The sequence below is a fragment of the Dermochelys coriacea genome, chromosome 14, assembly GCF_009764565.3.
Source record: "Dermochelys coriacea isolate rDerCor1 chromosome 14, rDerCor1.pri.v4, whole genome shotgun sequence".
NCBI lineage: Eukaryota > Metazoa > Chordata > Testudines > Dermochelyidae > Dermochelys > Dermochelys coriacea.
The window spans coordinates 22,605,904-22,631,667 of NC_050081.1; the positions used below are offsets into that span (position 1 = coordinate 22,605,904).

Here is a 25,764-nt window from a genome sequence, read left to right on the forward strand (position 1 = left end):
ATGTGCAAAGGGCAGAGCTACAGCGCTGTTCGCACCGGTGGCTCAGCACGCCAGCTCTGCTCGCGTAGCCGGCTTGCAGACAAATGTAGCCAGAACAGCTTAGCTGTCGGCATTTACAAATTTGCTCGTGACCATTCTGCATTCTCTGAAGACAATGGCTGGAGTGAGATTAGTGCGACTGTTCCATGCAACACTTAAAACCCGATGGGGGTCTCAAGTCATCCCAGTTAGCAAAATTGTAAGTGAACTAAAATCAACACCTGGAGTAGCCACTGGCACCCTCCTTCCACCTGCCAGCAGAGAGCTGGGTCAGGATACGCCTTTCCCCAGGGGCTAGGCCGATGCAAAACAAACTCCGTCCTCCGACTGCTTTTGTGAGATTTATTCACAGCTGCAATTGAAAATCTTCTTGAACTCCGAAAGACCTCTCAGCACAGATCGCGCCAGGCTCTCTATTCCATTCGCTGCGCAGCACTGCGCTTGCAGCACTGCTGGGAGAGATTGCTAAGCTGCCACGATTTTAACACACTAAGCACATGCACTCCATGCTCTCCACCTCTCTCCTGATATTTGCTGGGATTTTCTTTCTTCCTCTCCTGAAATGAGCACATTTGCAGCCCCAGAAGCATCCTGGCTATGTTTATTTTACTGCTAAACATTATTTTCTGTGGGTTTGCTGGAACGCCTTGGCAGGCATGTCAAGATGGCTCATTCTCAACTCTCTTCTCCCTCCCCCCCAGCCCTGTGCTCACTTTTAATTCTGTGCATCTGTCATCTCTGCTCTTTACCAGATGCCTTCGCTCCCACTGCCTGGGCTAGAAGGCGGGTTCTGATCCACACTTTGCTGGAGCCATGAAGATGCCATGTAAACATTTTATCCTCCTTGGCACTTGTGAATGCGAAGTAACTGAACACAAGGGGAAATGGGATGGAAAGGTCTCTGGGAATTGCTATCAGTCTGATGTTTGCCTGCTGAGGATGTTCCAGGCAATGCTAGCTCCTTCTGGGGAGCACTTCAGCCAATCCAGTTCTTGTGGACAGCTGGTTGCGTCACTAACGCTTGACACACCAGGCAGCAGGAGGTGCTGGAGTTAATAGTCCTCTGAGTTAGCCACCAGGGATCTAAAAGCAGAGAGCCCCCAGTCTGGGCTTGAACGTGAGTCCCTCATTAGTTCTTTGCTGATGCCTGATTTGTCTTTGGGATCTTCAGATACTGGCAGGGCAGGGTCCGTTTTTCCTCCCAGGCTCCCCCTCGGGCTAGGAGAACAGTGGGGTTGATGGGTATGGTGGTAGGAGAGTGTTAGATGGTTTTGGTGGATGTAGGAGGTGTCCGTGGGCTGGACATTGATCCTGATTGCTGTTATGGGTTTATTGCGAGTGCGTCTGAAACCAGAGCGCTTGGATGGCAGCGTTTTTATACATGGCAATAGATAAACCAAGCCGTGACGTGCATGATTCCAGGTGACCAGCGCTGTGCATTGTCAGAGAATCCGCAGACCGTCTTACCCCCTTCCCTGTAGAATCCCCCATGCTGGAAGGGCAATGGGGGGAAGCTCTGACTGCCAGTACCTGGCAGCCCCTGAGCTGTGCATAGAGGGGACTAGGCTCCCGGTATGGCTCACTGCTACTAAACTCACCCAACCCATAAATAAAGATATAACCCCTCTTGTTCAGTCAACTTGCACAGCGCCCACCGGGGAACTCGTACCACAAGCCCCGATCTAGCAAACCTGCACAGTGTCCTACCCACGGGTCACCAGCTTGTGACTCCATTGTGGCTTGAAAGTACATGCGGTGACCAGTGCAGGATAGAAAGCGAGATGGTTCCCCACCAGGTCTCCATTGGGTGGAAGGGAGGGAGGTGGCAGGGTGCTTTAGGCTAGCAGCATGAGTGGACTGGGGCAAGCTTAGTTTCTGAAATGAGGAGCGACATCCCGCAGCGTAGCCAGGCTGGGACACTGCTGCTGTGGGGTTCGGAGCATCTTGGACACGGTAATGAAAGCAGGCCACAAGTCATGTTCTAGTGAAGATCTCCAGAAGGTGCGTGTTGTCAGAGAAGGCCGGGCTGCCCTTGAGGAGGAGCTTGCTCCTGATATTTGAAAGAGATGCTTCGCCTAGGATGAGAGAGGAACACAAACGAGAAGAGATGTTGCTGTCTGTGCCAGATGGCAGGAGAGGAGGCATTCGGTTTTCTAGCAAATTGCATTAACTTACATCTGAGATGATAGCAACATAATGGCTATAATGGGATTTTTCTCTTTGTATTAGCAACACCAGGTTCTAATGCGATTAACGTAATAGGGCAAGGGATTTTTTCCCCTCTGATTCCCCTGCAAAAATAACCCTGGGGAGAATTTGTTCTCGTTTTCCTGGTGTTCTCTCAATCATGGTAACAAGAAGAAAGGGGTGCCCGGAGATGGGAGAGGAGAGGGTGACATTCTGGAAGTTCTCCACTCTCTAAGAGAAGAGGAGAAATGTGTGATCTGGTAGGTGGTGTGGGGGAAAACTAGCCTAGCTGTTGTCTTGCGAATTGTACATATGTTCTGAGACTGAACGAATTCTCCTGCTAAATTAAGCAGAATCAAACCTGAGTGTAACCCAGTATCATTGGCTGTAAGATCCTAGCGAGTGGAGTGCTTGGTGGTCACGTGATGCTGGCTCCTCTTGTGTCCAGCTGCTAAATCACATTTAAAGAAGCTCTAAGTGCTGTACTCTATGGTGTGTTTCTATATATGTGGGTGGGTAGGTGCGTGTACACTGTATATTTGTGTGTGAGTATAAGATGCGTATATTTTCCACGGAAGCTATTGCTTTAGTTGCTAAAGGGATATTAGATGACTGAATGGGAATGAAGCTGCCCATAAGGCAATCTGTGGATTTTAACTTGGTCCACCTATGGTGAAAAAGTGAGAGCACCCTGGTATGGCAGATGGGCAGTGGATATGGAGCTGAGTACTTCTAGGTCACAGACTCAAATGTGGCCATGTCTGTAGCAGGAACCACAGCTCTGTGCCTAAAGGTGCTTTGGGGGCTAGTGGGGTGGTTTCAGGCCAGTTCCCAGATGTGCCAGCTGTGCAAATCCCAGCCTTGCATCGCATCCCCTTCGTGGTCCTCTCAGCAGAGATGCCACAATCTGAAGGAGTCATGAAGACTGAGCTCCTGCTCGCTCCAGGGCTGCATAGAGGCATGGTGAGGTCTTGAGGGACTGTTTGGGGGTAGGGTGGGGAGGACACTGTGTTAGGAAGGCCTCTCCCTCGCTTCCCCTGTTCTGTGGATGAATCAAAGACTTTGGCCTCTGAAGCTGTCAGATGGGCACCTTTCACCAGCAAGAAATTCCCTGATTAAAAATCGCCCCTCTTGGGAAGGAGTGGGAGATGAGAAATGGTCCCTGTGCCAATTTCACCCTTAGCTGGAGTAATTGTCCCCCCAAAAAATCAGAATTATCGCACGCCCCAGGGAGGTGATGGAAAGGGGAGCTGTGGGGAGGAGTCTGTGAGGGGAATTTGCAATGCTCATGAGAGTGAAATACCAACAACAAAGAACATGGCATGGTGTAAGCAGACACTGCAAACTTCTGCACACAACCTTCTGCCAGTGGCTACAGTCCAGGCCTTTGGTAGGTACCCTCTAAGCTAGCCTGCCCACGGCATCCCTGTAGCACCCAAATGCCTCACAAACCTTTGTGAACTCAGCCTCACCATGCCAGGAATTCAGGAACTGCGGTAGGTTACTCTCACTGTTATCACTCACTGCAGTAGGTTATTCTCACCATTATTTACAGATGGGAAAATGGAGACAGGATTTAAAGGCCAAAATTTCTGAAAGTTTCCATGGCTTTTTGGTGCCGTTTCCAAGCCTCCTGTGACCTGTCTTTTCAGAGGTGCTGAGCCCGGCAGCTCCCATAACTTGAGTAGGAGCTGCAGGTGCTCAGCACCTCTGAAAATCCAACCCAAGGGGGCTTAAGCTGCACGCTTTTGGATGCTCTTTGGAAATTTGAGCCTAAGCGAGCGGCTGGCGGTCCCACAGGGAGGTTGTGGTGGGGCTGGGAATAGGTTTCCTGATGTCTCAAAACATGACCTCCCTCCATCCCCAGTTTGGGGTTCTGAAAGCCCTGGTCTCTCAAAGCCAAACTCAGCTGAAACCCCCAGTGTCTCACATGACAACTATAAACCCAGACCTGGCCCGTTGGGTGGCAAGAACTTGGGCTAGGTGTGCTCAAGTTGTTCCCGAACCTGGGCTGGGTGACGTTAGCCGAGTTTGGTACCTCCGTGCTCCTGCAAGCGTGCATTGCTGAAGAGCCACAGTCCTGTTGTTGCAGGGCATAGAAGGAAATAGCAGGATTGTTCTTTTTTCATAGTAGCAGCCGTGTTAGTCTGTATTCGCAAAAAGAAAAGGAGTACTTGTGGCACCTTAGAGACTAACAAATTAGTCTCTAAGGTGCCACAAGTACTCCTTTTCAGGATTGTTCTGAAACTGAACCCAGTGCTGCACAGGCGAAAGCCTTCCAAGGCCTTTGTGAGTTACCTCTTGGTGCCATGCAAGGAGCTGACTTTATTCTGAATGCTCCTAATGTTCTGTGACTATCTGGTGGCTGACTGAACATAAGACATAAACCAGAAGTCAGCCCCAGGGCTGCTGAGCCCTGCCGCCTTCCATTACAAACATCCCCATCATACAGTCGCACTAATAAATTGGTCCAGCTCTCTCTGAGTGACGCTGTTTTCTTAGCGGTGTTGCAATGTGTGAGCACCACCTGCTGTTTTAGTGTGTAACTGACAGTGTGCCTGATCCTGCTGACCTCCTCACCGGTGCTAATACACAGGAAGAGAAGTAAATCAAAGAGAGCCAGCCTGGTTCTTGCAACAGGACAGATGCAATAAAATTCAGCCCTTGAGAAATGAAGGGCAAAAACCAGCTGGCGAATAACATACTAAGAGGGTGTCACAAAACAATGCAGAGTGAAAATGGAATTGCATTATAAACACACGGTCGATAACATGCCTTGTCTAGAAACTTGCTCTTGCATACGTGTAATTTATATATGCCACTTACAATAGCTGTACATACATTACAATGGCTCTGGCCATCCATAGGGACCCTAAAACTTGCTATCATTCAGTCAGTGTTGCAGTGACGTTAATAGACTATTTGCATACTTTTCCCTGTAATGCTTTGCAGCTTTCCTTTTTTAGCTACATTATTTGTTGGCATTCTCCCTAACCTGATTAAATATCCTGTAATTTGGCAGTCATGGTGGTGAATGTGGATGTACTCGTCTGGGTGGTTGCTGTGTGTGAAAGCCATTTAGATTCTGGATCTTTTCTGACGGTGAGCTTACTTGATGAAAGAGCAAGAGCAGATTTACTTCTTCTGTTTTAAAGGTCTACTTCTGTTTCCAAAATGCAGAATATAATTTAGCACATGTTGTTTTACAATTACAGAGAAAGAGAGAGAGATCTACAAGTATTGTCAACCTTGACCACTCAGAAATCATCTGTGCTAGGCTGCCAAAATCACGAGATTGGCTTAAAACCCATGAGATCTTTTAAAAAGCAATAACTTTAGAGATCTAGGTGTTTTTTTTTGTTTGTTTTCCTTCTGTTATTTTGAGTCATTAGGGTGCATGTAGGGCACATTATCAGATTTTTCTCCACATCAAGGAGGACGAGAAACTTCCTGGAAAAAAGAAATTAAAGGCTGAAATGCTTTCTTACCCAAATGCCTTCCAGAGTTGGGACTTTAAGAACTACACCAAATATTACGGGACTCGTGCTATAGTCATGAGAGATTAAAATGCGCTCTCTGCTAGCAAACCATTCTGGCAATGAGTACAGGAGGAGGTTGATCTAGTAGTGGTTAGGTCAGGCGATGGGCAGTCTAGGCGCTCGAGTCCCATTCTGAACTCTGCTATTGTCTTGTTGTGTGGTTTGGGGCAAGTCACTTAGCCTGTTCGCTTAAGTTTCCCCATCCATAAAATTGGCATGATTCTTATATCACAGGTGTGGGGAGAATTAATCATTATTTATTATTTTATTACCATATCATTTGGGAGCCCAGTCACAGAGCAGGACCCCATTGTGCTAGGGGGGCTGCATAGGGCACCAAAATGGCTAGGGATGGCCCTGAGGGGCAGCATGTGGGGGAGCCTGATGGAAGATGTAAGGAGTGGGCAATGGAGGCTAGTGTCCTGGGGCTATCCGAGGTAGGAGTCGACATTAAAGACACACACACACACACACACACACACACACACACACACACACACACACACACACACACACACACACACTGCTGTGTGTCTCACACACAGCACAAGGATAGGTAGCCCAGGGAGAGGCTCCTTTGAGAAGCCAGGTGTATTTAGCAGTACAGAGGACAGTACGGCATGAAGGTGTTATCAGCATGGATTTGGGATGGCTGTGCTACTTGGAGCATTGGCCTGGCTGGGGTGAGACTTCACTCGTCTGTCCCTGGCACATTGTGAACACTATGGGAAATGAATGGTAGTAAATCACCCCATTCTGCGTGGTCCCTGTAAATTACGGAAAAGCTATTTTAGTAGTAACATTTTTGGAGGTACTTTAAAAAATGTCCATGTATTATTTCTTCTCTGCCCTTGCCCTGTGAAGCCAGTTACTTTGGTTACCAGGAGTCTGACCATGCAGGACTGAAAAGGGGACAATGTAAACAAGTGATCCAAAATACCCTTTTTTATACTCACAAAGGATATATCTGGGCCTGCCATGGCTAGAAGTGAGCACAGTTCTGCTCACTATCGGGAAGTTCAGAGCTTTCTGTTTCCCAATGGGATAACGCTCCCATTTTTAGCTTTGCAGGGCCATGGTATAAGACCTTAAAACTGATCATGTCTAGATCAGCTGTTGCTCAGGTTTTGCCTATGCCCAGAGCAGTTTTCTTGGAGCGTTTGATGAAGTCCAGGGGAGTTTGGGCAGGTGACGCAGCCATCGGCGTGCGATACACTGTGCGAATGTGCAGTGAATGTATTTGGCCAGGAAATTTACCCAATGAATATATTTCCTCTGTGTGTATTTAAATTATATAATATTTACATGCATACACAAACTAATTCCTGTTTTTCTTCTCAAAGCTGCTAAGCACACTCAGCTCCCATTGGAAGTCTGCTTCTTTTCAGATCGGGCCAGTTGTGTGTGTGTGTGAGAGAGAGAGAGCGCGCGTCATGTGTACGCCCATACATCAGATATACTGCAATATTATTTTTGGCTTTGCTGTATTCTATTCTAATTGGCCCAGACACACACTATGCTTTTAGACAAGGCACTTTTCAAAGGTCCAACTTTGCCCTTGGATAGCAGCGCCGTCTGACTTCTGCCTCTCTCTCCCTCTTGTAAAGTCATTTAAGGATGAGCCGTTACGTGGCTGTAATTTTTGCAGCACTTGAAGTGTTGGTAATGCATGCAGGCTGGTAGGGTGTGGGCTGTGTGCTGACTGAGGGAGGAAGATGGCAACGGAGAGTAAGCGAAAACTGCACAGATGATCAGCAAAACATCCCTTGGGTTTTCCATTGCTTGCTGGGAGTGGGTAGTACCCAGTCAAAGTAGCTTTTCCTGCTGGGAAGAGACAGATCTCAGTTTGAGGAGTAGAGGGGAACTGCCTGGGAGAATACCATGGACCTCTCTGAATTCACAGAGTTTTAATGAAAAAAAGAAAAGGAGTACTTGTGGCACCTTAGAAAGCTTTCGTGGGCCCACTGTATTTTCCACCGAATGCATCCGATGAAGTGAGCTGTAGCTCACAAAAGCTTATGCTCAAATAAATGTTAGTCTCTAAGATGCCACAAGTACTCCTTTTCTTTTTTGCGAATACAGACTAACACGGCTGCTACTCTGAAAAGAGTTTTAATGGGAACTGCATTGTTATTTCCCCATGCTGCCTTGCAAGCCTGGAGGGAAATGGACTTACAAGGTGAATTACCTGATTGCTCAGTCCAGATCCTGCAAGTCTGGGTTTTTGGGGGTTTTTTGCATGTGGACCTCCCATTGCAGGATCAGGAACCCAGGCTCAGCAGAATCAGGCTCAGGGATAGCAGGGACATTGTAAAATACCATATAGCAGCTGGCTGTTTTCCCCTTCCCCTATCAAGGCTTGATTTCAGCCATCTGTGTCTCTTCAGCCTGACAGGTTTCAGAGTAGCAGCCGTGTTAGTCTGTATTCGCAAAAAGAAAAGGAGTACTTGTGGCACCTTAGAGACTAACAAATTTATTAGAGCATAAGCTTTCGTGAGCTACAGCTCACTTCATCGGATGCATCCGATGAAGTGAGCTGTAGCTCACGAAAGCTTATGCTCTAATAAATTTGTTAGTCTCTAAGGTGCCACAAGTACTCCTTTTCTTCAGCCTGAGTTGAGTCTTTCCCCAGCACAGGGAGCGTTGGATGAGCCTGTTGCGCTCGTAGCTCGTGAAGTCCCTCTGAGCAACTTTTCGCAGCGGGAGTAAAATTCGCCTTGAAAGCATCCTCTGGCTGAGAAGTGGAGGAGGGAACCCAGGCAGTTACTTGCAAACATTTAGGGTGCAGACACTGCCTGTTGTTGACGTGGGATCTTGAAGGTGGTGGAGAGGTAGAAAGGTCGTCTTGTGGCTGAGACTTTGAATCAACCAATCTGGGTGGGGGATTCAAAGCAGCCTAAGGGAGTCAGCTGCTCAAATCCCATTGAATTTCAATGGGGTGCAGTGCGTATCTTCTTTAAAGGCTCCTTTGGAAATCCCAGCCTCTGTGCCCTGTTCCCTCCTGGATTCCCTGCACAGCCCAGACTAGTCACTGAATTCCGTGCCTCACTTTCCCTTTCTGTAAAATAGGGACACGCGCCGACCTTGTTGTGAGATGTGTGCCTGAATGCATTAGTTTTTGGGGTGCTCTGGCATATCCAGAGATGGACGCTGTTAGAGTTCAAAGCGAATTAGTGATTTTCCTTTTTTTTTTTTTTTTTTTTTTTTTTGAAGACAAGGGTTACCTGTCAGTATGGAGTTGATTCCTGGCCCTCTTGGGCAGGGACAAACAGCCTGGTCAAAATGCATGGGGTTAGTTTGGCCCGAGAAGCAAGGCACATGAGAACTGAGCACAGCAAACTCGTCTCAGCTCTTGCCTTTGTGTGAACCGAATTCCAAAGGGTTTTATTAGGTCAGTCGCTTGCTTCTGAGATTATCCTGTCCCGCATTAGCCTATTGAGTAGGATGGAACTCTCAGTAAAGGAACTGGAGAGAGCCAAAATATGATGCAAAATGGATAAAACTGCAAAGAATATAGTTCATTAGTGGTGCAAATAGCTTCCAAGCCCAGCAAGATTTAGAAGTTCAGTTGATTTGGAATTACATTAATGTCTCCAAATACAACGACCACTGACTTCACCGGCTTACGTTTTAGAGAGATTTCAGAGTAGCAGCCGTGTTAGTCTGTATTCGCAAAAATAAAAGGAGTACTTGTGGCACCTTAGAGACTAGCAAATTTATTTGAACATAAGCTTTCGTGAGCTACAGCTCACTTCATCAGATGAATTCAGTGAAGTGAGCTGTAGTTCACGAAAGCTTATGCTCAAATAAAATTGTTTGTCTCTAAGGTGCCACAAGTACTCCTTTTCGTTTTAGAGAGAGCCATTCGTCCGCATGACTGTATAAACTGACGTACAAATTATATGTAGGAATTGTTTCTCCAGCCACCTCTGGGATGCAAAACAGCAGTAGTTTAACAGAGTCCAGAAAAGCTGGGTAGCAATTTGACAGGTGCTGAAGAATTGAAACTACAGTGAGAATTTTGTGCAAAATGTAACCACTGAATTCCAGTGTCTTGCCTGAATTCCAGTTTAACACACCTAATTAGGGAAGAGCAAGAGGAAATGTGCCCCAACAGGCAGTCCTTCTATCAGCACCGTATCCCGAACACCAGGCTAGGTGATCTGTATGACTCAGACATACAGTCCATGCTGCCCTGTGAATCACATCATCTTAACATCAAAGGGTGAGGTTTTTCAAAAACACCCAGGGAACTTTGGATCACAAGTCCTCTTGCCTTTCAGTGGGGAAGTCCAAATTGCTGTTTGTTCCTGAACCTGACCTGGTTCCGGACTACGAGAGGCTATGCAGTCACCTTTCATCACAGCTGGCCGTTCCCCGAGTGTATGTCAACTGCCTTTGGGTTCCATTGACTTACAAACGCAATGAGGGGTTGTACTGCCCTGTCGCTGACTGCTGTTAGCTGCCCTACCAACACGCACAGGGAGGAGAGGCGCTGGCGTTGTCCAGCACTGAGCGTCGTATAGGCACCTAGAGACAGGCAGATCAATAGAGAGCACGCTGCTTTCTGCTTGTGGGGATGGCGCCGAGAAAGGGGAAGAATTGGCTAGTTTTGTTTTCTTCCATTGCTAGCCAACATCTCCACTGGCTGTTAGTTTTCCAGGGGTGGCAAGTGCAGTGCAGACGTGACATCCAGATCAGAGTGGGCACCGTCAAGATAATTTAAAAAATTTTTATCCTCTCGTTATTTGTAAACCTCCACTTGGAGGAGTTTGAAATGAGAATCTGTTCCCTTAGCAACGCTTGTTTCCCTCCCCACAAGTGCTTATAATTCGGCTTCTAACCGGAGGGTCTCCCTTGTGCCTTGGCTCACAGCTGTCTGGGCAGGCTCCTTCCAGGCACGTTGGCGTGCCGCTCTCCGAGGTCACTGACGAATTCTGGTAAGAAACCTCGATCCAAAGCCCAGTGAAGTCGCTGTGAATCTTTCCATCAGCCTCAATAGGGTTTGGATCGGGCCCAGGGCTAGAAAGGGGTAGAAAGAGCAGCATTATTGAAACGTATGATCATAAAATGAATAAGTGGAAGGAATCGCATGGGCCTTGCAAGCAGATATAGGCACAAATGCAAAATAGGCCAAATTTTGACCTTTGGCCTGAAAAAGGTTAGTATAGGCACAGCCAGTGGAAAGGGTTGCCCAGTGGTTAAGATGCTAGCTTGGGACGTGGGAAATGCAGGGTCAATTCCCTGTTCCTTGGGCAAATAGCTTAGTCTGTCTATCCCCACTGGACAGATGGACAACTGAGGCACAATAGCCCTGCCATACCACACAGGAGCATTAAAGATTGTGAGATGCTCAGTTACCACAGCGAGGCAAGGTCCATACAAGTACCTAAGACAGCCAGGGCTGTGACCTCAGAACCAAGAATCCTCACTTCCTATTAGGAGAACAAATATTCCTTCCTCACTTCCAAGTGGGGCCAGGGAGAGGCTGCTCTCAAGGACTTTACTTGTGTGTCTTCCATGGATGCTCTACAGGAGTGACACCACAGCAAGCCCAGTGTGAACACAGTCCATCTTAGTGTCCTAAGGGTCCATCTGAACTGCACATTAAGCTGGGCTCTGACTCAGGTTGGAGCCCAAGCCCAGGTCTGTCCAGACACACATCAATCTGACTCGAGTCAGCGAGCACTGAGGACCCAGGTCCTAGGACCCTGCTAGGGGTGTGGTCAGAGCCCGAGTCCTGCTACGACTTTGGTCCAGCTCTATCATTGTGCCGTATGGATGCAGGTCATGCTGCAGACCCGAGCCAGGAGGTCTGCGTAGTGCAATGTGGGAGTGTTGGCACAGCTGGGGGACCTGGGCCCAGCAGTCGTAAGCCCAGGGTTACCATGCAGTGTGGACGCTCAAGCGTGGGCTTGGAAACACCGAGTCCACAAACCTGGCTCCCATAGATCTGGGTTTGACACAGTGTGGACGTGCCACCGCCCCCCCCAAAAGCGCCATAGTGACTGCACAGGGAACATCGCAGTCAGAAGAGGCCAGGGTTGGTGTGGGTGGAAAGCAGGGGAGGGGGCCAGAGAGCAGGGGGTCTATGCCGTGCCTGGAAAAGCGGATTAACCTAGTTACCTGTCCTCCTATAGCAGTTTCTGTACCTCTGGGCTCAGTGACTTTGAGGAGCCCTCTTACCACAGCACACTTAGCCCAGGTCTACACTTACTATTTAGCTCGACCAAGCTGCCTTGCTCAGGGGCTTGAAAAATTCCCACCCCCCAGCACTGTGGGTAAGCCAACCTGACCGCCAGCACAGATGCAGCTATGTGGATGGAAGAATGTCGACCTTGCTCCTGCCGCGCAGGGAGGAGTATTACCTCCATTGATGGAGAAGCCCCTTCCACGGGGAGACGTGTCTGTACCACACAGCGTCATGACGGCGCTGCAGCACCCATAGTGTAGACGTTCTATCAAACCGCTCCTGTCATGCAGCAATACTGGGATTAATCCTTTCCTTGCCAATCAGGTGGCACCTTCAGGACTCTGGCATTCCCTGAATGAGCCCTGGGGGTCTCCACCCCATGCCTGAAAAAGAACAGCCCTCTGAGGGACAACACTCGGTGGGTTACTAGGATTAATGTTCAGAAGCAAGAGGGTGTTTATCTATTGGCTAGGGCTAGGACCCCTGGGTTCTGTTCCCAGCCTTGCCTCTGACCCGCTGTGTGATGGTTGGTAGGTCACTTAACTTCTGTGCCTCATTTTCCCTACCTGTAAAATGGGGATTAAATCCCCTCGGGAGGGGAGATTTCCTACTTCTAAAATGGGGAGCCTCAAATTTGCTGTGCCAGGGTGGTGGTTTGTATTTACTGTATCAATTGTGCCTAAACCCACCTTGCTTACTTGCCTTTTAACATCACAGCTTCCCCTGATGATTGGCTGTAGTGCTGTGGTGGGGAAAGCGCCTCTGAGCACATAGCTCATTGTTTGAAGACAATAACACGATGGAGAAGGAAGGACTCAAGCATGACTTGAGTAGGTTACTGTGCATGACTCACCAGGCGCCTGGACTCTGCCTCCTGCCCTTCCACTGCTTGTTTGTCAGAAGGGACGCCGAGCTGTGTAGCCACCGCACATCCCTTCCTGCATAGCTATCCAGTTCCCATAGCGAGAGGCAGAGCAGTGGCCTGTTACTCTTTCAGCTTCATATGTTCCTAAAGAGAGAGGCCTCCTTGAAATAGCCGGGGCTGGAGTAAAACTGGCTGAAAAACGTTTCTGACGATGGGACACGTTTTCGTGAGAAAACTTCTGCTCACATGTTCTTTTCCCCGTTTTCTGATCCGCTGCTCCCTGGAGCTCTGTGTATTGTAGTTGGGAGTCGCCTACTGTTTTAAGGATGACGGTTGTAAGTGCTCTCAAAACTGCACGCTGGTTTGGATTGTCTTTAAACTTGCTGTGCCTCATACAGAGGTGGGGTAAGATTAGTGGTCCAAATGTGAGGTCATTTGAGGAAGGGGTTCCTGAAATAGAGCCCCCCTCCCTAAAAAAGGCAGCATTCTTCAAAATCACCCGATTCTTCGAACATTTCTTTACATATACTAACAGCCAGGGAAATACCTGTATAGAGGGAGCACTTTTCAGGCCTTTCTCATCCATTCTTTATAAGACAATCGGGCACAAATGCATGGGTCATTTACAGCTTCGTGAACCAAATGTTTCTCTTCCGCTGGGATTGAATGCTTATAACTGGGGGACCGTAGCTCTCTGTGGGATTAATAACACGATGGGTGATGGTAATTTAGTGGGGAAAAGCTGTGATCCCACAAGCCTCAGAGTGAGCCCAGGAGTCAGACCCCAGCACAGTGATGAAACAACATTGGTTGGGAAGCCTCAGTCCTGCAACAGGATCCATGTGGATGGCTCCCTGTGTAGATACACAGGTCCAACTGCAGGATCCTTGCCTGGGATCAAGAATACATTAGCCCTGCATCTCTCCAGGATAGCACAAATACCTCATCACTGATAAACAGTAATCCCAGCTCTTTTATAGTGAGGTTCATCTGTAGTATCCAAAATGCTTTACAAAGAAGGTCTGTGTCATCATTCCCATTTTTACAGATGGGGAAACTGAGGCACAGGGAGGGGCAGTGACCTACCCAAGGTCACTCAGCAAGCCAGTGGCAGAACCAGGAATAGACCCAGGTCTCCAGAGTCCCGGTGCTCTATCCACTATGACATACTGCCTCTTCTTATAACATCAGAACATTACAGTGGCCATACTGGCTCAGACCAAAGGTCCATCTAGCCCAGCATCCTGTCTTCCAACAGTGGCCACTGCCAGGTGCCCCAAAGGGAACGAACAGAACAGGTAATCCTCAAGTGATCCATCCCCTGTTACCCATTCCCAGCTTCTGGCAAACAGAGGCTAGGGACACCATCCCTGCTCATCCTGGCTAATAGCCATTGATAGACCTATCCTCCATCTAGTTCTTTTTTGAACTCTGTTATAGTTTTGGCCTTCACAACATCCTCTGGCAAGGAGTTCCATAGGTTGACTGTGCATTGTGTGAAAAAATACTTCCTTTTGTTTGTTTTAAACCTGCTGCCTATTAATGTCATTTGGTGACCCCTAGTTAAATAACACTTTCTTATTTAGTTTCACCACACCAGTCATGATTTTATAGACCGCTATCATGTCCCCCCTTCGTCGTCTCTTTTTCAAGCTAAAAAGTCCCAGTTTTATTAATCTCTCCTCATACGGCAGCCATTTCATACCCCTAATAATTTTTGTTGCCCTTTTCTGAACCTTTTCCAATTCTAATATAATTCACCCCCTTTAAGTACTCACATGTCTCTAATGTGCATGCAGTGGAACGGAACCAGCATGTGCGCTTGCCAAGACTGAATAAGCTCAATCTTTCTGAATGTCCTTCCTCCCGCCACATTCCGCCGATTGTCTGTTACACCGCACCCACTGTAACATATCTCCGTTTAAAGCGTAAGCTCTTCCTGCTAGCGGCTGTGTGCTTTGCTTTGTTCTGTAAAGCACCTGTTTGGGGGCACTGTCAAACAAATGAAGAAGATTATGTTCCGGGTGGTAGCTGACTATTTGTTCCGGCTGGGGAGTGCTTCATTTTTCAGGTTCAGGCTAGGTGCATAGTCCATTCTCTCTTTTTTTTTTTTTTAAATACATTTTTCCATTCTTTGCTATACGGAATATCAGGTGGGGAACATACACAGATGCATTCCCAAGATATTATTATATCTCTGATACTTACAGATTAGAGGTTTTGAGGGTATCTGCAGTCCCCAAAGGTAAGGAACCTTTTCACCAACTGCAGCTAGCATGACCCAAACTATTGGATGGCCTCGCCTCTTCTAACACTGACACACTGACTGTAATGGCGGGCTCATCTGGAGCTGTCAGGTTGTGCTCTGTGAATCAGACGCAGAATCAGAGGCGTCCAAGTCATGGACAGTGTGTTTGCAAAATCAAACGGACACATGGCGACCCGCCGAGCAAAAGGGCCCCATTGTTGAGAAAGCTCAGCGTGCTTCTCTAGCAAGTGGCCGATGGGTGGCTGGATGGGCTCCCGGCTTGAAGCGCTGTCTCGTTTTGTTGCACACTGGGACACGGTGGCAAAGGGGCTCCTGCTTCACAACTTCCTTCTGCCTCTCGTACGTTTCCTTTTGCTTCCCCACCCCAAAGGGTCACGCCCCAGCCTTCCTATTCTGGTCCCACCAGCAGAGACACTTCTTCCGCATCAACCCCAACCCACTGAGTCACCCCGACATCGTCGCTGGGAAGGCAGAGAGAAGGGGTGAGGATAAACACGTCAAAGTCTGGGCTTCCTCTGTACTGTTTACCTTCCCCAGGCCTGTCCCTTGTCCTGTAAGCTTTATAGGACAGGGGGGCTCTTTATTTGCATCTTGCATAGCACTGAATGCCTCACTGGCCCGTAATAAATCCCAGGGATAAGTATCCCGAGCTCGGAGCCTGCAGATCTCTGCACCGTGTTAGCTGAGAGCTGGGAGATTGTCTCAAAGGTTCCAGTCCCATAATCAGTGCAACAAGCAGGAAAATGCAGTGGTGACGTACTTGTCAGAAGGCTCAGTAGCAGTAAAGCCCGGGGGATACCTGGAGAATCAGCCATCCTGCTCATGTTCAGAACTTGGGAGCCAGCTGCTGACTTAGCAGCTGGTGTCAGCAACGGTTGCGTGTTGTTCTGCAGTGTCCTTGCAGAGGCAAATGTTTCTTTTTTCTTTGAAATTGAAAACTGTTCAGGGAGCCATAAATTAATTCAGCCCTTGACGAATCGTCCAGTGTAGGGGTCGGCAAAGTTTTTGGCCTGAGGGCCCCATTGGGTTTCCAAAATTGTATGGCGGGCCGGTTAGGGGAGGCTGTGCTTCCCCTAAACAGCCAGGCGTGGGCCGGCCCCTGCCCTCTATATGACCCCCCCCCCCGGCCCCATCCACTCTCCTGTCCCCTAACCCCCCCCGGACCTCCTGCCCCTGACTGCCCCCCCGTCGCCCCATCCAACTCCTCCCTCCTTTCTGACTGTCCCCACCCTCTGACTGCCCCGACCCCTATCCACATCCCTGCCCCCTGACCACCACCCTGATCTCCGCTGCCCCCTTACCGCGGCACTGACTGGAGCACCAGGACAGGCAGTCGTGCTGCCCGGCTGAAGCCAGCCACGCCACCACACAGCACAGAGCACCGGGTCGGGCCGCGGCTCTGCAGCTGCACTGCCTGGGAAGAGCTCGCAGCCCTGATGCCCAGAGCATTGTGCCGGCGGTGCAGTGAGCTGAGGCTGTGGGGGAAGGGGAACAGTAGGGGAGGGGCCAAGGGCTAGCCTCCAGGGCTAGGAGCTCAGGGGCTGGGCAGTAGTGTCCCATGGGCCAGATGTGGCCTGTGGGCTGTAGTTTTCCCACTCTGGTCCAGTGTGTTACCAGGGCATTTAACCTTCTCGCCACCAAAGTATGACATGGCTCTAGGGCAGGGATCGGCAATCTTTGGCATGCAGTCCATCAGGGAAATCCGCTGGTGGGCCAGGATGGTTTGTTTACCTGCAGCGTCCGCAGGTTTGGCTGATTGTAGCTCCCACTGGCTGCAGCTTGCCATTCCAGGCCAATGGGGGCTGTGGGGAGTGGCAGCCAGCACATCCCTCGGCACACGGTGATTTCAGCAGCCCTAATGGCCTGGAATGGGAAACCGCGGCCAGTGGGAGCTGCGATCGGCCAAACCTGCAGACACTGCAGGTAAACAAGCTGTCCCAGCCCGCCAGCGGATTTCCCTGACAGGTCGCATGCCAAAGGTTGCTGATTCCTGCTCTGTGGTTTGGGGAGAGCTGATGAAGGGTGGGTTTAGCAGATATATAGCATTTGGGAAAGATAAAGCTTGGGGTGAGAGGGCAGACTTTTCAGCGCTAACGTGCTGTTGAGATGAATGGAGATCATTCAGATCTCTTATGTACGACAGTCTGCAGGCTCAGGAAAACAGCACTGCACTGGGCCACATTTGGAAGGGTTTCCTTGTGAGGACTACACACTTAGGACCTGAATCTTCCCTCATTGGTGTGAATCGGGAAGTCTGTGAAAGCAATGGCAGCTAGATCAGAATCAGACCTTTTTTTATATATTTTTTTTTCAATAAAGCATAAATCCCGTTGCTTTTGCTAGCTAAGCCCCACTCACAAATTCTTTCACCCCATTGATGAGTGCACTTGCCAAACCCTGAATTAATTAAAATAAGCTTTATGGGGAGTGTTTCATATTCTGAGAAGATCTTCATTCAGATACGAGGGCCATAAGAATGACCATACTGGGTCAGACCAATGGTCCATCTAGTCCGCCTTCAGTGGCCAATGCCAGATGCTTCATAGGGAATAAACAGAATAGTGTAACTTGTCGAGTGATCCACCCCCTGTTTTCCAGTTTCAGCTTCCAGAATCAGAGGTTTAGGGACACCGAGAGAATGGGGTTGCATCCCTAACCTTCTTGGCTAATAGCTATTGATGAACCTATTCTCCAAGAACATATCTAATTCATTTTTGAACCCAGTTATACTTTTGGCCTTCACAACATCCCCGGGCTACAAGTTCCACAGGTTGATTGTGCGTTGTGTGAAGAAATATTTCCCTTTGTTTGTTTTAAACTTGCTGCCTATTAAATTAATTGTCCCTGTTTTTTCTGTTATGTGAAGGGGTAAATGTTTAAAGCCACGGGGTGGGTTAAATTGCCTTCTCTTATACTTAAAGGAGTGGTTAATAAGAGACAGCCCTGGCTTGGAATGAAACTCAGCTTTTAGCCCTGTGCAGTTGAAGGGAAAGCAACACATGGCAAGCTGTCTTAAGACAGGGAGAAGGACAGTAAGATAGGCAGAAGGACAGTAGAAAAGAATAAATGCTGTTTTGGTTGGTGGGTTAAAGGTAATTGAGTTGATATAATAGACTTATGTGCGGCCTTTGACTTAATGCCACACAACACTGATTACAAAACTAGAACGATATAAAATAAAAATGGCATGTATTAAACGGAATAAAAACTGGCTGATAGGTCTCAAACCGTAATTGTAAATGGGGAACCGTTGAGTTGGTGTGTTTCTAGTCCCTGTGCTATTTAACATTTTTATCAATGACCTGGAAGAAAACATAAAACCATCACTGATAAAGCTTGCAGACCAATCTTATTTAAAGCGCCAACGTGGACACAAGAACAAATGGATATAAACTGGCTACCAATAACATGACCTTGGCACAAAAAGTGGGAGAGTGCTAATAAAATTTGCGGATGACACAGTTAGGAGGTGTTGCTAACATGGAGGAGGACCAGACTGTCATACAAGAAGATTTGGAGGACCTTGAAAACTAGAGTAATAGAAATGGGATGAAATTAAATAGTGCAAAGTGCTAGTGCATGGATTTAGGAACTAACAAGAAGAATTTGTGCTATAAACTGGGGATGTATCAGTTGGAAGTGACAGAGGAGGAGAAAGACCTGGCTGTGTTGTATTTACAGGATGACTATGAGCTGCCAATATGATGCAGCCGTGAAAAAGGCTAATGTAATCCTAGGATGCATCAGGCAAGATCTTTCCACTAGAGATAAGCAAGTGTTATTAACGTTGTACAAGGCGCTGGTGAGACCTTATCTGGAATACTGTGTGCAATTCTGTTCTCTCATGTTTAAGAAAGATTAATTCAAACTGGAACAGGTTGAGAGAAGGGCTATTAGGATGATCCAAAGAATGGAAAACCTGCCTTATGAGAAGAGACTCAAGGAGCTTGGCATGTTTAGCCTAGCCAAATGAAGGCTATGGGGAGATAGGATTGTTCTCTCTAAATACATCAGAGGGATAAATATCAGGGTGGGAAGGGGGTTATTTAAGGTAAGCGCCAATGTGGACACAAGAACAAATGGCCACCAACAAGTTTAGGTTTGAAATTAGACGAAGGTTTCTAACCACCAGAGGAGTGAAGTTCTGGAACAGCCTTCCAAGGGGAGCAGTGGGGGCAAAAAACCAAACTGGCTTCAGGACTGAACTGGATACGTTTATGGAGGACATGATACGATGAGACTGCCTACGATGGCATGTAGCCAATCTGTGACTGCTAGCAGTAAATATCCCCAAAAGCTGGAGATGGGAAACTAGCTGGGGAGAGCTCTGAGTTACTACAGAGAATTCTTTCCCAGGTGTCTGGTTGGTGTGTCTTACTGACCTGCTCTGGGTTTAATTCATCTCCATATTTGGGGTTGGGAAGGAATTTTCCCAGGTCAGATGGGCAGAGATCCTGGAGCTTTTTCACCTTTCTCTGCAGCATGGGGCACAGGTCACTGAGTGGTTTGAACTAGAGTCAATGATGCGATGGGCAGGAAATCAGACTAGATGGTCTCTCATGGTCTTAAAAGTCTATGAGTCGAAGTGTTTGGGCCTGGTAGGGGATTATCAGACCTAGCTGGGAAGAGGTCAGGTGATTTCTACAAAGGCCTGATGGGCTGAGCTGAAGGAAGAGTTGCAGGGAGGACGCTGGCTCCTGGGACAGGCCCTGGAGGAGGGGAAGGAGCCCCTGCAGCCCACGGTGGTCGGAGGAGTAGATTTGTTGTGTTGGAAGAGTAAGTTGTGTCCTGAAGCACGTCCACAGACTCTGGATGTGGCACTACCTCTGCATGGGCAGGAGAGACAGGCCAGTAGCCCATGGGGGGCTTGTTCTCTTTCTGAATATTGAGCTTAGTGATGATGAAGTGGCTGAATTTTGGCCTCCCTCTGTTTGACCTCAAGACTGCTATGGCATGGGCAGGGCATCTGCTGCCCTTCCAAACTGCCTCCATCTACAGGGGTCCTCTCTAGTGATGAGGTGTCACTCAGTGTTTGGCCTTCCCGCTGAGATGCCCCACAGTGCAAACTGCTATCAAGGCATGTGGATGCCTGATGGAAGCTCAGACTCCTTTCCTGCAGGTCATCCATGAGCAGTAGCAAAGGGAAATAGGGTTTAGCAAGGCTGATTTCAGCCCAGGGATTCTGCATTCTTCTTCCCTGCTGTGGTTCCCGGGCGCTCCTTATGCAGGTTTGAGTGAGGAACCACACACCTCTGTGGTTTACCACATACGTTTTTTACAAAACTGTGCTGTAGGCCAAGGGAATGCAGATTCCGAGCAGATGTAGAAGATAAATTCCGGCAGTCCTGCTATTTATCAGCATGCAGGGGAATATCCGCCAACCCTTCTCTATTAGTGCACGGAGGTGGGTGTTTTGGAAGAGCTGTTTTGAGGGACAAGGGAATAAAGCTGGCACAACCCAGCTTGTGCTATGCAACTAACTTGCTTTGGGACCTTGGACGAGTCACTTTGGCTCTCTGTGCCTCAGTTTCCCCATCTGCAAAATGGGGAAATACTTTATCTCTCCAGGGGGCTTAATCATCAATGGTTTTAAAAGGGCTTTGACGTTCTCCCATGAAAGGAGCTTTACTGTGTCAAGGTAATATCAGGTGTTTCTGGGCTTGGCACTTCCCTCCAACCTGAGACAATGACACTCTGGAGATCAAGCTAGCTGCTTTGCTGCCTCCATGAGCCAGAATCATTCTTCCCAAGACAGCTCGGCTCCATTCTGTGACCTCAGAGTGGACCCATCAAGAGTTCCTTCAAGCTCTTTGGTGTGTTCGGAGATGTGTTTTAGCTCAGCCTGTAAAGAAAGGGAAGTTGGAGCGTTGTGTTCAAGTGTTTCCTGCCCTAAAAAGATGTGCGGATATCACTCGTCTTAGTCTGAACCCAGTGCAGCAGAAATACAGCCCGCAGCCTCTTGGGGGGCCCAGGAGACAAGGAAGCAAAAGTGATAAATCTGGGTTACTGGGACTGTTAAGCACAGTAGGTAGCAGGCTGGATTTTCCCAGGTAGGGATCAGAGACTTGTTCTATACAGCACAGCTGGCTACTCTGCTACATTGCTTAGGGTGTCCCACCAAACACAGGATTCAGCTGTGGTTTCCAGGGTAGCACTTGTCATGGTTTATTGGGTGAGCTGCTCCTCTTTCCCCCTCTGGTATCTCTGGTATCCCCCTCTGGTCCTCAGATGTCAGGCCTTTCTGTCTTCTGGGCTGGAATCATGCGAATCTCCCACCCTCAGACCAGACCCTTGGCTACCAGACCCTGTGGATCAGCCAGGCTTACCCAGCGGATCTGCCTGCGTTCAGGCACGTGCAGTTCTTCCCTTCAGGAGTCTGTGACCATGGTCAGTACAGTGACCGGACAGCCTGCATGAACCACAGTATTGATAGAGCATTTAGAGACAAAGATCTTAAAACAATAAGCAGTCACCATGCATGTTTCTCTTACCTATACACCTCCCATCCCCGCAGGTCCAGCCGCTTCAGACCCCACAGGAGGTGCCTGTGTCACTCTGTTTCCCAAAAAGCTCTCCAACAGCTACCCCCATGGAAAGAGAGCCCCGTTTTGTCCAGTCAGAGATCCCTTTTCCTTGTCAGTTCCTAGGCTTTACCCTGCTTGTCCAAACTGGTACAGAAGGTCAAGCCAGAGCCCCCAGAGCCGGTGGCTCTGCCGTTGTCCTGTAACAACCCTCAAGTGTTTACTATGGGGTCATCATCATGTTCCCATTACGCCTCTGGCGTTTAGGGCAGCAACAAAGCTCCTCCACTCCTGTCTGTTTTTGGCAAGTCTTTCAATGGTTCCCCAGCTGTGCCCCAGGTTTTTCAGCTCGGCTTCCACAGCTCTCCTCCGTGTTGTTTTCGGGCGGCCTTGTTTTCGGGCGGCCTTGTTTTCGCTTGCCTTCAGGTGTCCATCTTATTGCTACTCTGGTGATGAAATCAGTTTCCATCTGAAGCACATGGCTATTCCATCTCCAGTGCCTCCTGGCAAGGATGATGCTCAATCCTCTTGGCTGCATTGTGTCAATAGATCTTGGGTTGAGATTGTTCTGGGCCAAAAGATAAGGAGGATTTTTCTGAGGCGGGTTGTATGGAATGAAGGCAGTTTGGACATATCATACTTTACTGTGGGGTGGCTTATCTTAACCTCTTGTTTCCCCTTACTTCTTTTCCCAACAGCCTTGTTGATTTAACCCAATATACAGTGAACAGCCCAATAACCAGGCCAATTCACGGTATTCATAAATCATTACAGGGCAGCTCCACACATGTCCGGGTGCTCTCCAAAGCCTGACCCCTGCATGCATCATGTGGATCTCTCTGGGTGGGATGCCACCGGGGTTTGTAGCTAGTTATCGATTTTTTTTTTTTTTTTTTTTTTTTTGTCTGCATCGCGACTAACACTTTTTTCCCCCCTTGTAGAGCTGAAAAAACAGAAGTCCTGAGTGAAGATCTCTTGCAGGTAAATTGACTCTCTTTCCTGACAGCTGGCAACCACAGTCTGAGACCTGCTTAAGGAGGTCTAGATTTCAGTGCCCCTAGAGAGGCAGGCTTGTCTGGTGGTTAGGGCACTAGCCTAGGACTTGGGAGGCCTGGATTTAAATCCACAGCTTGAATAGATTTAAGATGTGACCTTGTACTGGTTATATAGTCTCTCTGGGACAAACCCATCACTAGCAAGCGGGAGGGCTCATTTTACTCCCCATTCCATTGCTGATTGTAGGGGGAGCTCTGCTGGAGTAAAGTGCATCTCTTTGCAATGCACGCTGGTTGGAAGACTGCTCATTGTCTCCCTATACGGGCACAAAGCATTTGCTCTCGAGGTTGGAAGTCAGGTCATGTACAATCAGATCAAGGACTGCTTCAAAGGTCAGCTTCATCCGATGAAGTGAGCTGTAGCTCACAAAAGCTTATGCTCAAATAAATTTGTTAGTCTCTAAGGTGCCACAAGTCCTCCTTTTGTTTTTTCAAGATGACAGTAACCAATCCTGCCTGCCCTGTTTGCAGCTGTATTTGTTGCCTTTATGCACGAATCGGATTGAATCAGCTGCATGTTTGTTCTGTTGTGGGTTCGTGGGCTTTGCTCAGTTTGGTGATGTGGATTTTCGTTTCACATTCTAAGAGGAAATCGAGTTTTCAGAGGCGTTCACCGCTGACCTAACTCTGCTCCCACTTGAGTCAGTGGTGCCGTTGACTTGGATAGGAACCAAGTTAAGCCAACGCTTGAGCACTTTTGGAAATCCCGCCTAGCATCTTGCATTAGCACTGATGCTGGGATCATAAGGCTTGATAAGATGTCTCTGCTGTTCACGTGCTATTAATAAAGTAATATACAATGCCAGCCCCACTCCCTGCATTGGGAGAATTTTGTTGGATGTGCATTCTGCACACTTCCACATTCTGTGTATGTGGATTGTTGTTGATGACTGGTTAATGAGAGGAGAGGGAATAAAACCTACCCTAATGCATTGCAATGGGGATATGCCTTGATGAAAGTGACAGTGCTACTAACTGTGCTATTGACGATGGGTACGCAAGGGTATACCTGGCTCACAGACGTGCGGCTATGGGATGGGGATGGTTTGAGAGGATTCCAGCAGAGGTAATGTTAGACCACACTGAAACTTGAGGCTTTATTTTTGTGTCAACAGCAATATTCCTGCTTGCAGCATGTCATTCTGTTTACTTTTCATGTTACAGTAGTGGGGGGGAGGAGGGGCTCCCACATCATAGGTCAGAATCCCATTGTACTAGGTGCTGTACAAACCTAAGAGAGATGATTCCTCACCCAAAGAGTTTATAAACACAAGAGTAAATTCCCTGGCTTTTATATTGCATCTATCTAATCTTCTCTGAGCATTTGTACCATGTTCATACACCGATCTCTTTTGTCTGACAAGAAACATCTCCACAGGGAAGAAGTCAAACTCTTGAGAAACAGTGATGCCACTTCTACCGACATGTCCCAGTTGTTAAAGGGAAAAGAAACAGATAATGTCTACACAGGAATTTCTTTAGAAATGGTTAAAAGTGTTTTTCCAAGTGTTCCGGGAGATGCCATCGCTTCCTCTTCTAATCACACCGCTACACACACAAGCCATCTCAGTTTTTCAGGTGATGCAGAAGTAGGAAAGTGCAAGGTGGAAGTGAGAGAACGTGTGTGCCCCTTAGTACATGGGTGCACTGACCTGTGTCATTTGGACTATTGTTTAACAATGGTCTGAGCGCCCTGTGCATGTCAACAGTTCCGTCCTCTGTTGAGTCCCGTGAAGGAAAAATCTATGGCATGAAACTTTCCTGCAAAATTCACTGCTGTGTGCGTGGCATTCTTTGCTCAGAAGAGGCATGTGACTGAGTCAGCTTAAAGGAGTAACGGAGGCCTTTGCCTGGGAGTGTTTCCAAGTGGTTTGGAGAAATCCAACATGCTTTACCCTTTTATAATCCATTTCCCTTTAGGATCTGTCACGGATCCACAGGATCCGGTCTCTGCCCCAGTCCAGAACCAGTCCCTTGGGCGTGACCCTGTTAGTGTGCCAGACTCCAGGCGCCACACAGTTCCATAGGGTGGGACCACTCCAAAATAGGGTCTTCGGGTGCCAGCCTTCCCTGTCAGTATCCGTGGCTCCCTGCAGCAAGTCCAGCCAGGCCACACTCCTGTCGGAGGCTTGGGGCACATCTGCACTTAAAATGCTGCATTGGTGCAGCTGTGCTGCTGTAGCGCTTTAATGGAAACGCTCTAAACCGATGGAAGAGAGCTCTCCTGTCAGCGTAGTTAATTCCCCTCCCTGAGAGGCCATATCTATGTCAACGGGAGACATAGCGCTGTCTACACGGGGGTTAGGCTGGTATAGCTATGTCACACAGGGGGATGGATTTTTCACACCCATGAGCGCTGTACTTATACCGATACAGGGCTCTAATGTAGACCAGACCTTGTTCTTTATTTCATCGGAGTGCAGTGCTCTCAGGGGGTATTTGCACTGACACCAGGCAGTCTTTTCAAAACAAGATAGTGATTAGTCTCCGGGTTACAGAAACTGGGAGTCCTTCGGTTAGCACAGACCAGCAAAGGTTAGGGCATAGTCCACGCTAGCAAAAGCCATGCTGCTGTAGGAACCATCTCTCCTCCTTTCTTTGTCCCAGGTAAGAGTCCCATGTCTCTGAGTATGTCTACATAGCAATTAACACCCCCACCACCGGCCAGCCTGGGTCAGCTCTGAGGCTCTAAAATTGCAGTGTAGACATTTGGGCTCAGGCTGTACCCTGAACTCTAGAACCACATGATGGGGGAGGATCCCAGAGCCTGGGCTCCAGCCTGAATCCGAATGTCTATACTGCAGTTTTACAGCCCCACTGACCAAGCCCGGTCTTGGGTGTTTAACTGTTGTGTATCCATACCCTCTGAGAGCTGAGCTAGCCACCTTGCTCCTTTCCCCTTTGTTCTCCAGCTTGGGGCCTTTGCTCTGCTTCCCTGCAGGGAAGGTGGGAGGAAGTGGGGAAGCTCCTTTTTCTCAGATGTTAGTCACAAGGTGTGAATGTCCTGGCCATTGGGGTCTCCATTGTCTCTTCTGGATCTTCCATGCACTTGTGTAGCCTTTACTCCATGTGTTAATGACTCTGGTTTCCAGCCAG

General features: G+C 48.4%; 1 protein-coding gene across 13 annotated transcripts in view; it reads left to right on the forward strand.

The window, feature by feature from the left end:
* The window catches only part of ARHGAP44 (Rho GTPase activating protein 44), a 160,695-nt gene that overhangs the window by 71,950 nt on the left and 62,981 nt on the right, over positions 1 to 25,764 (forward strand). For 11 of the 13 annotated variants that reach the window (XM_043497306.1, XM_043497302.1, XM_043497300.1 and 8 more), the window contains exon 2: positions 22,555 to 22,594. The exons of the other annotated variants lie outside the window; for them this stretch is intronic. In XM_043497306.1, the coding sequence (XP_043353241.1) occupies positions 22,555 to 22,594 (40 nt within the window). The remainder of the gene's footprint in view (positions 1 to 22,554; positions 22,595 to 25,764) is intronic. 13 annotated transcript variants of the gene reach the window in all.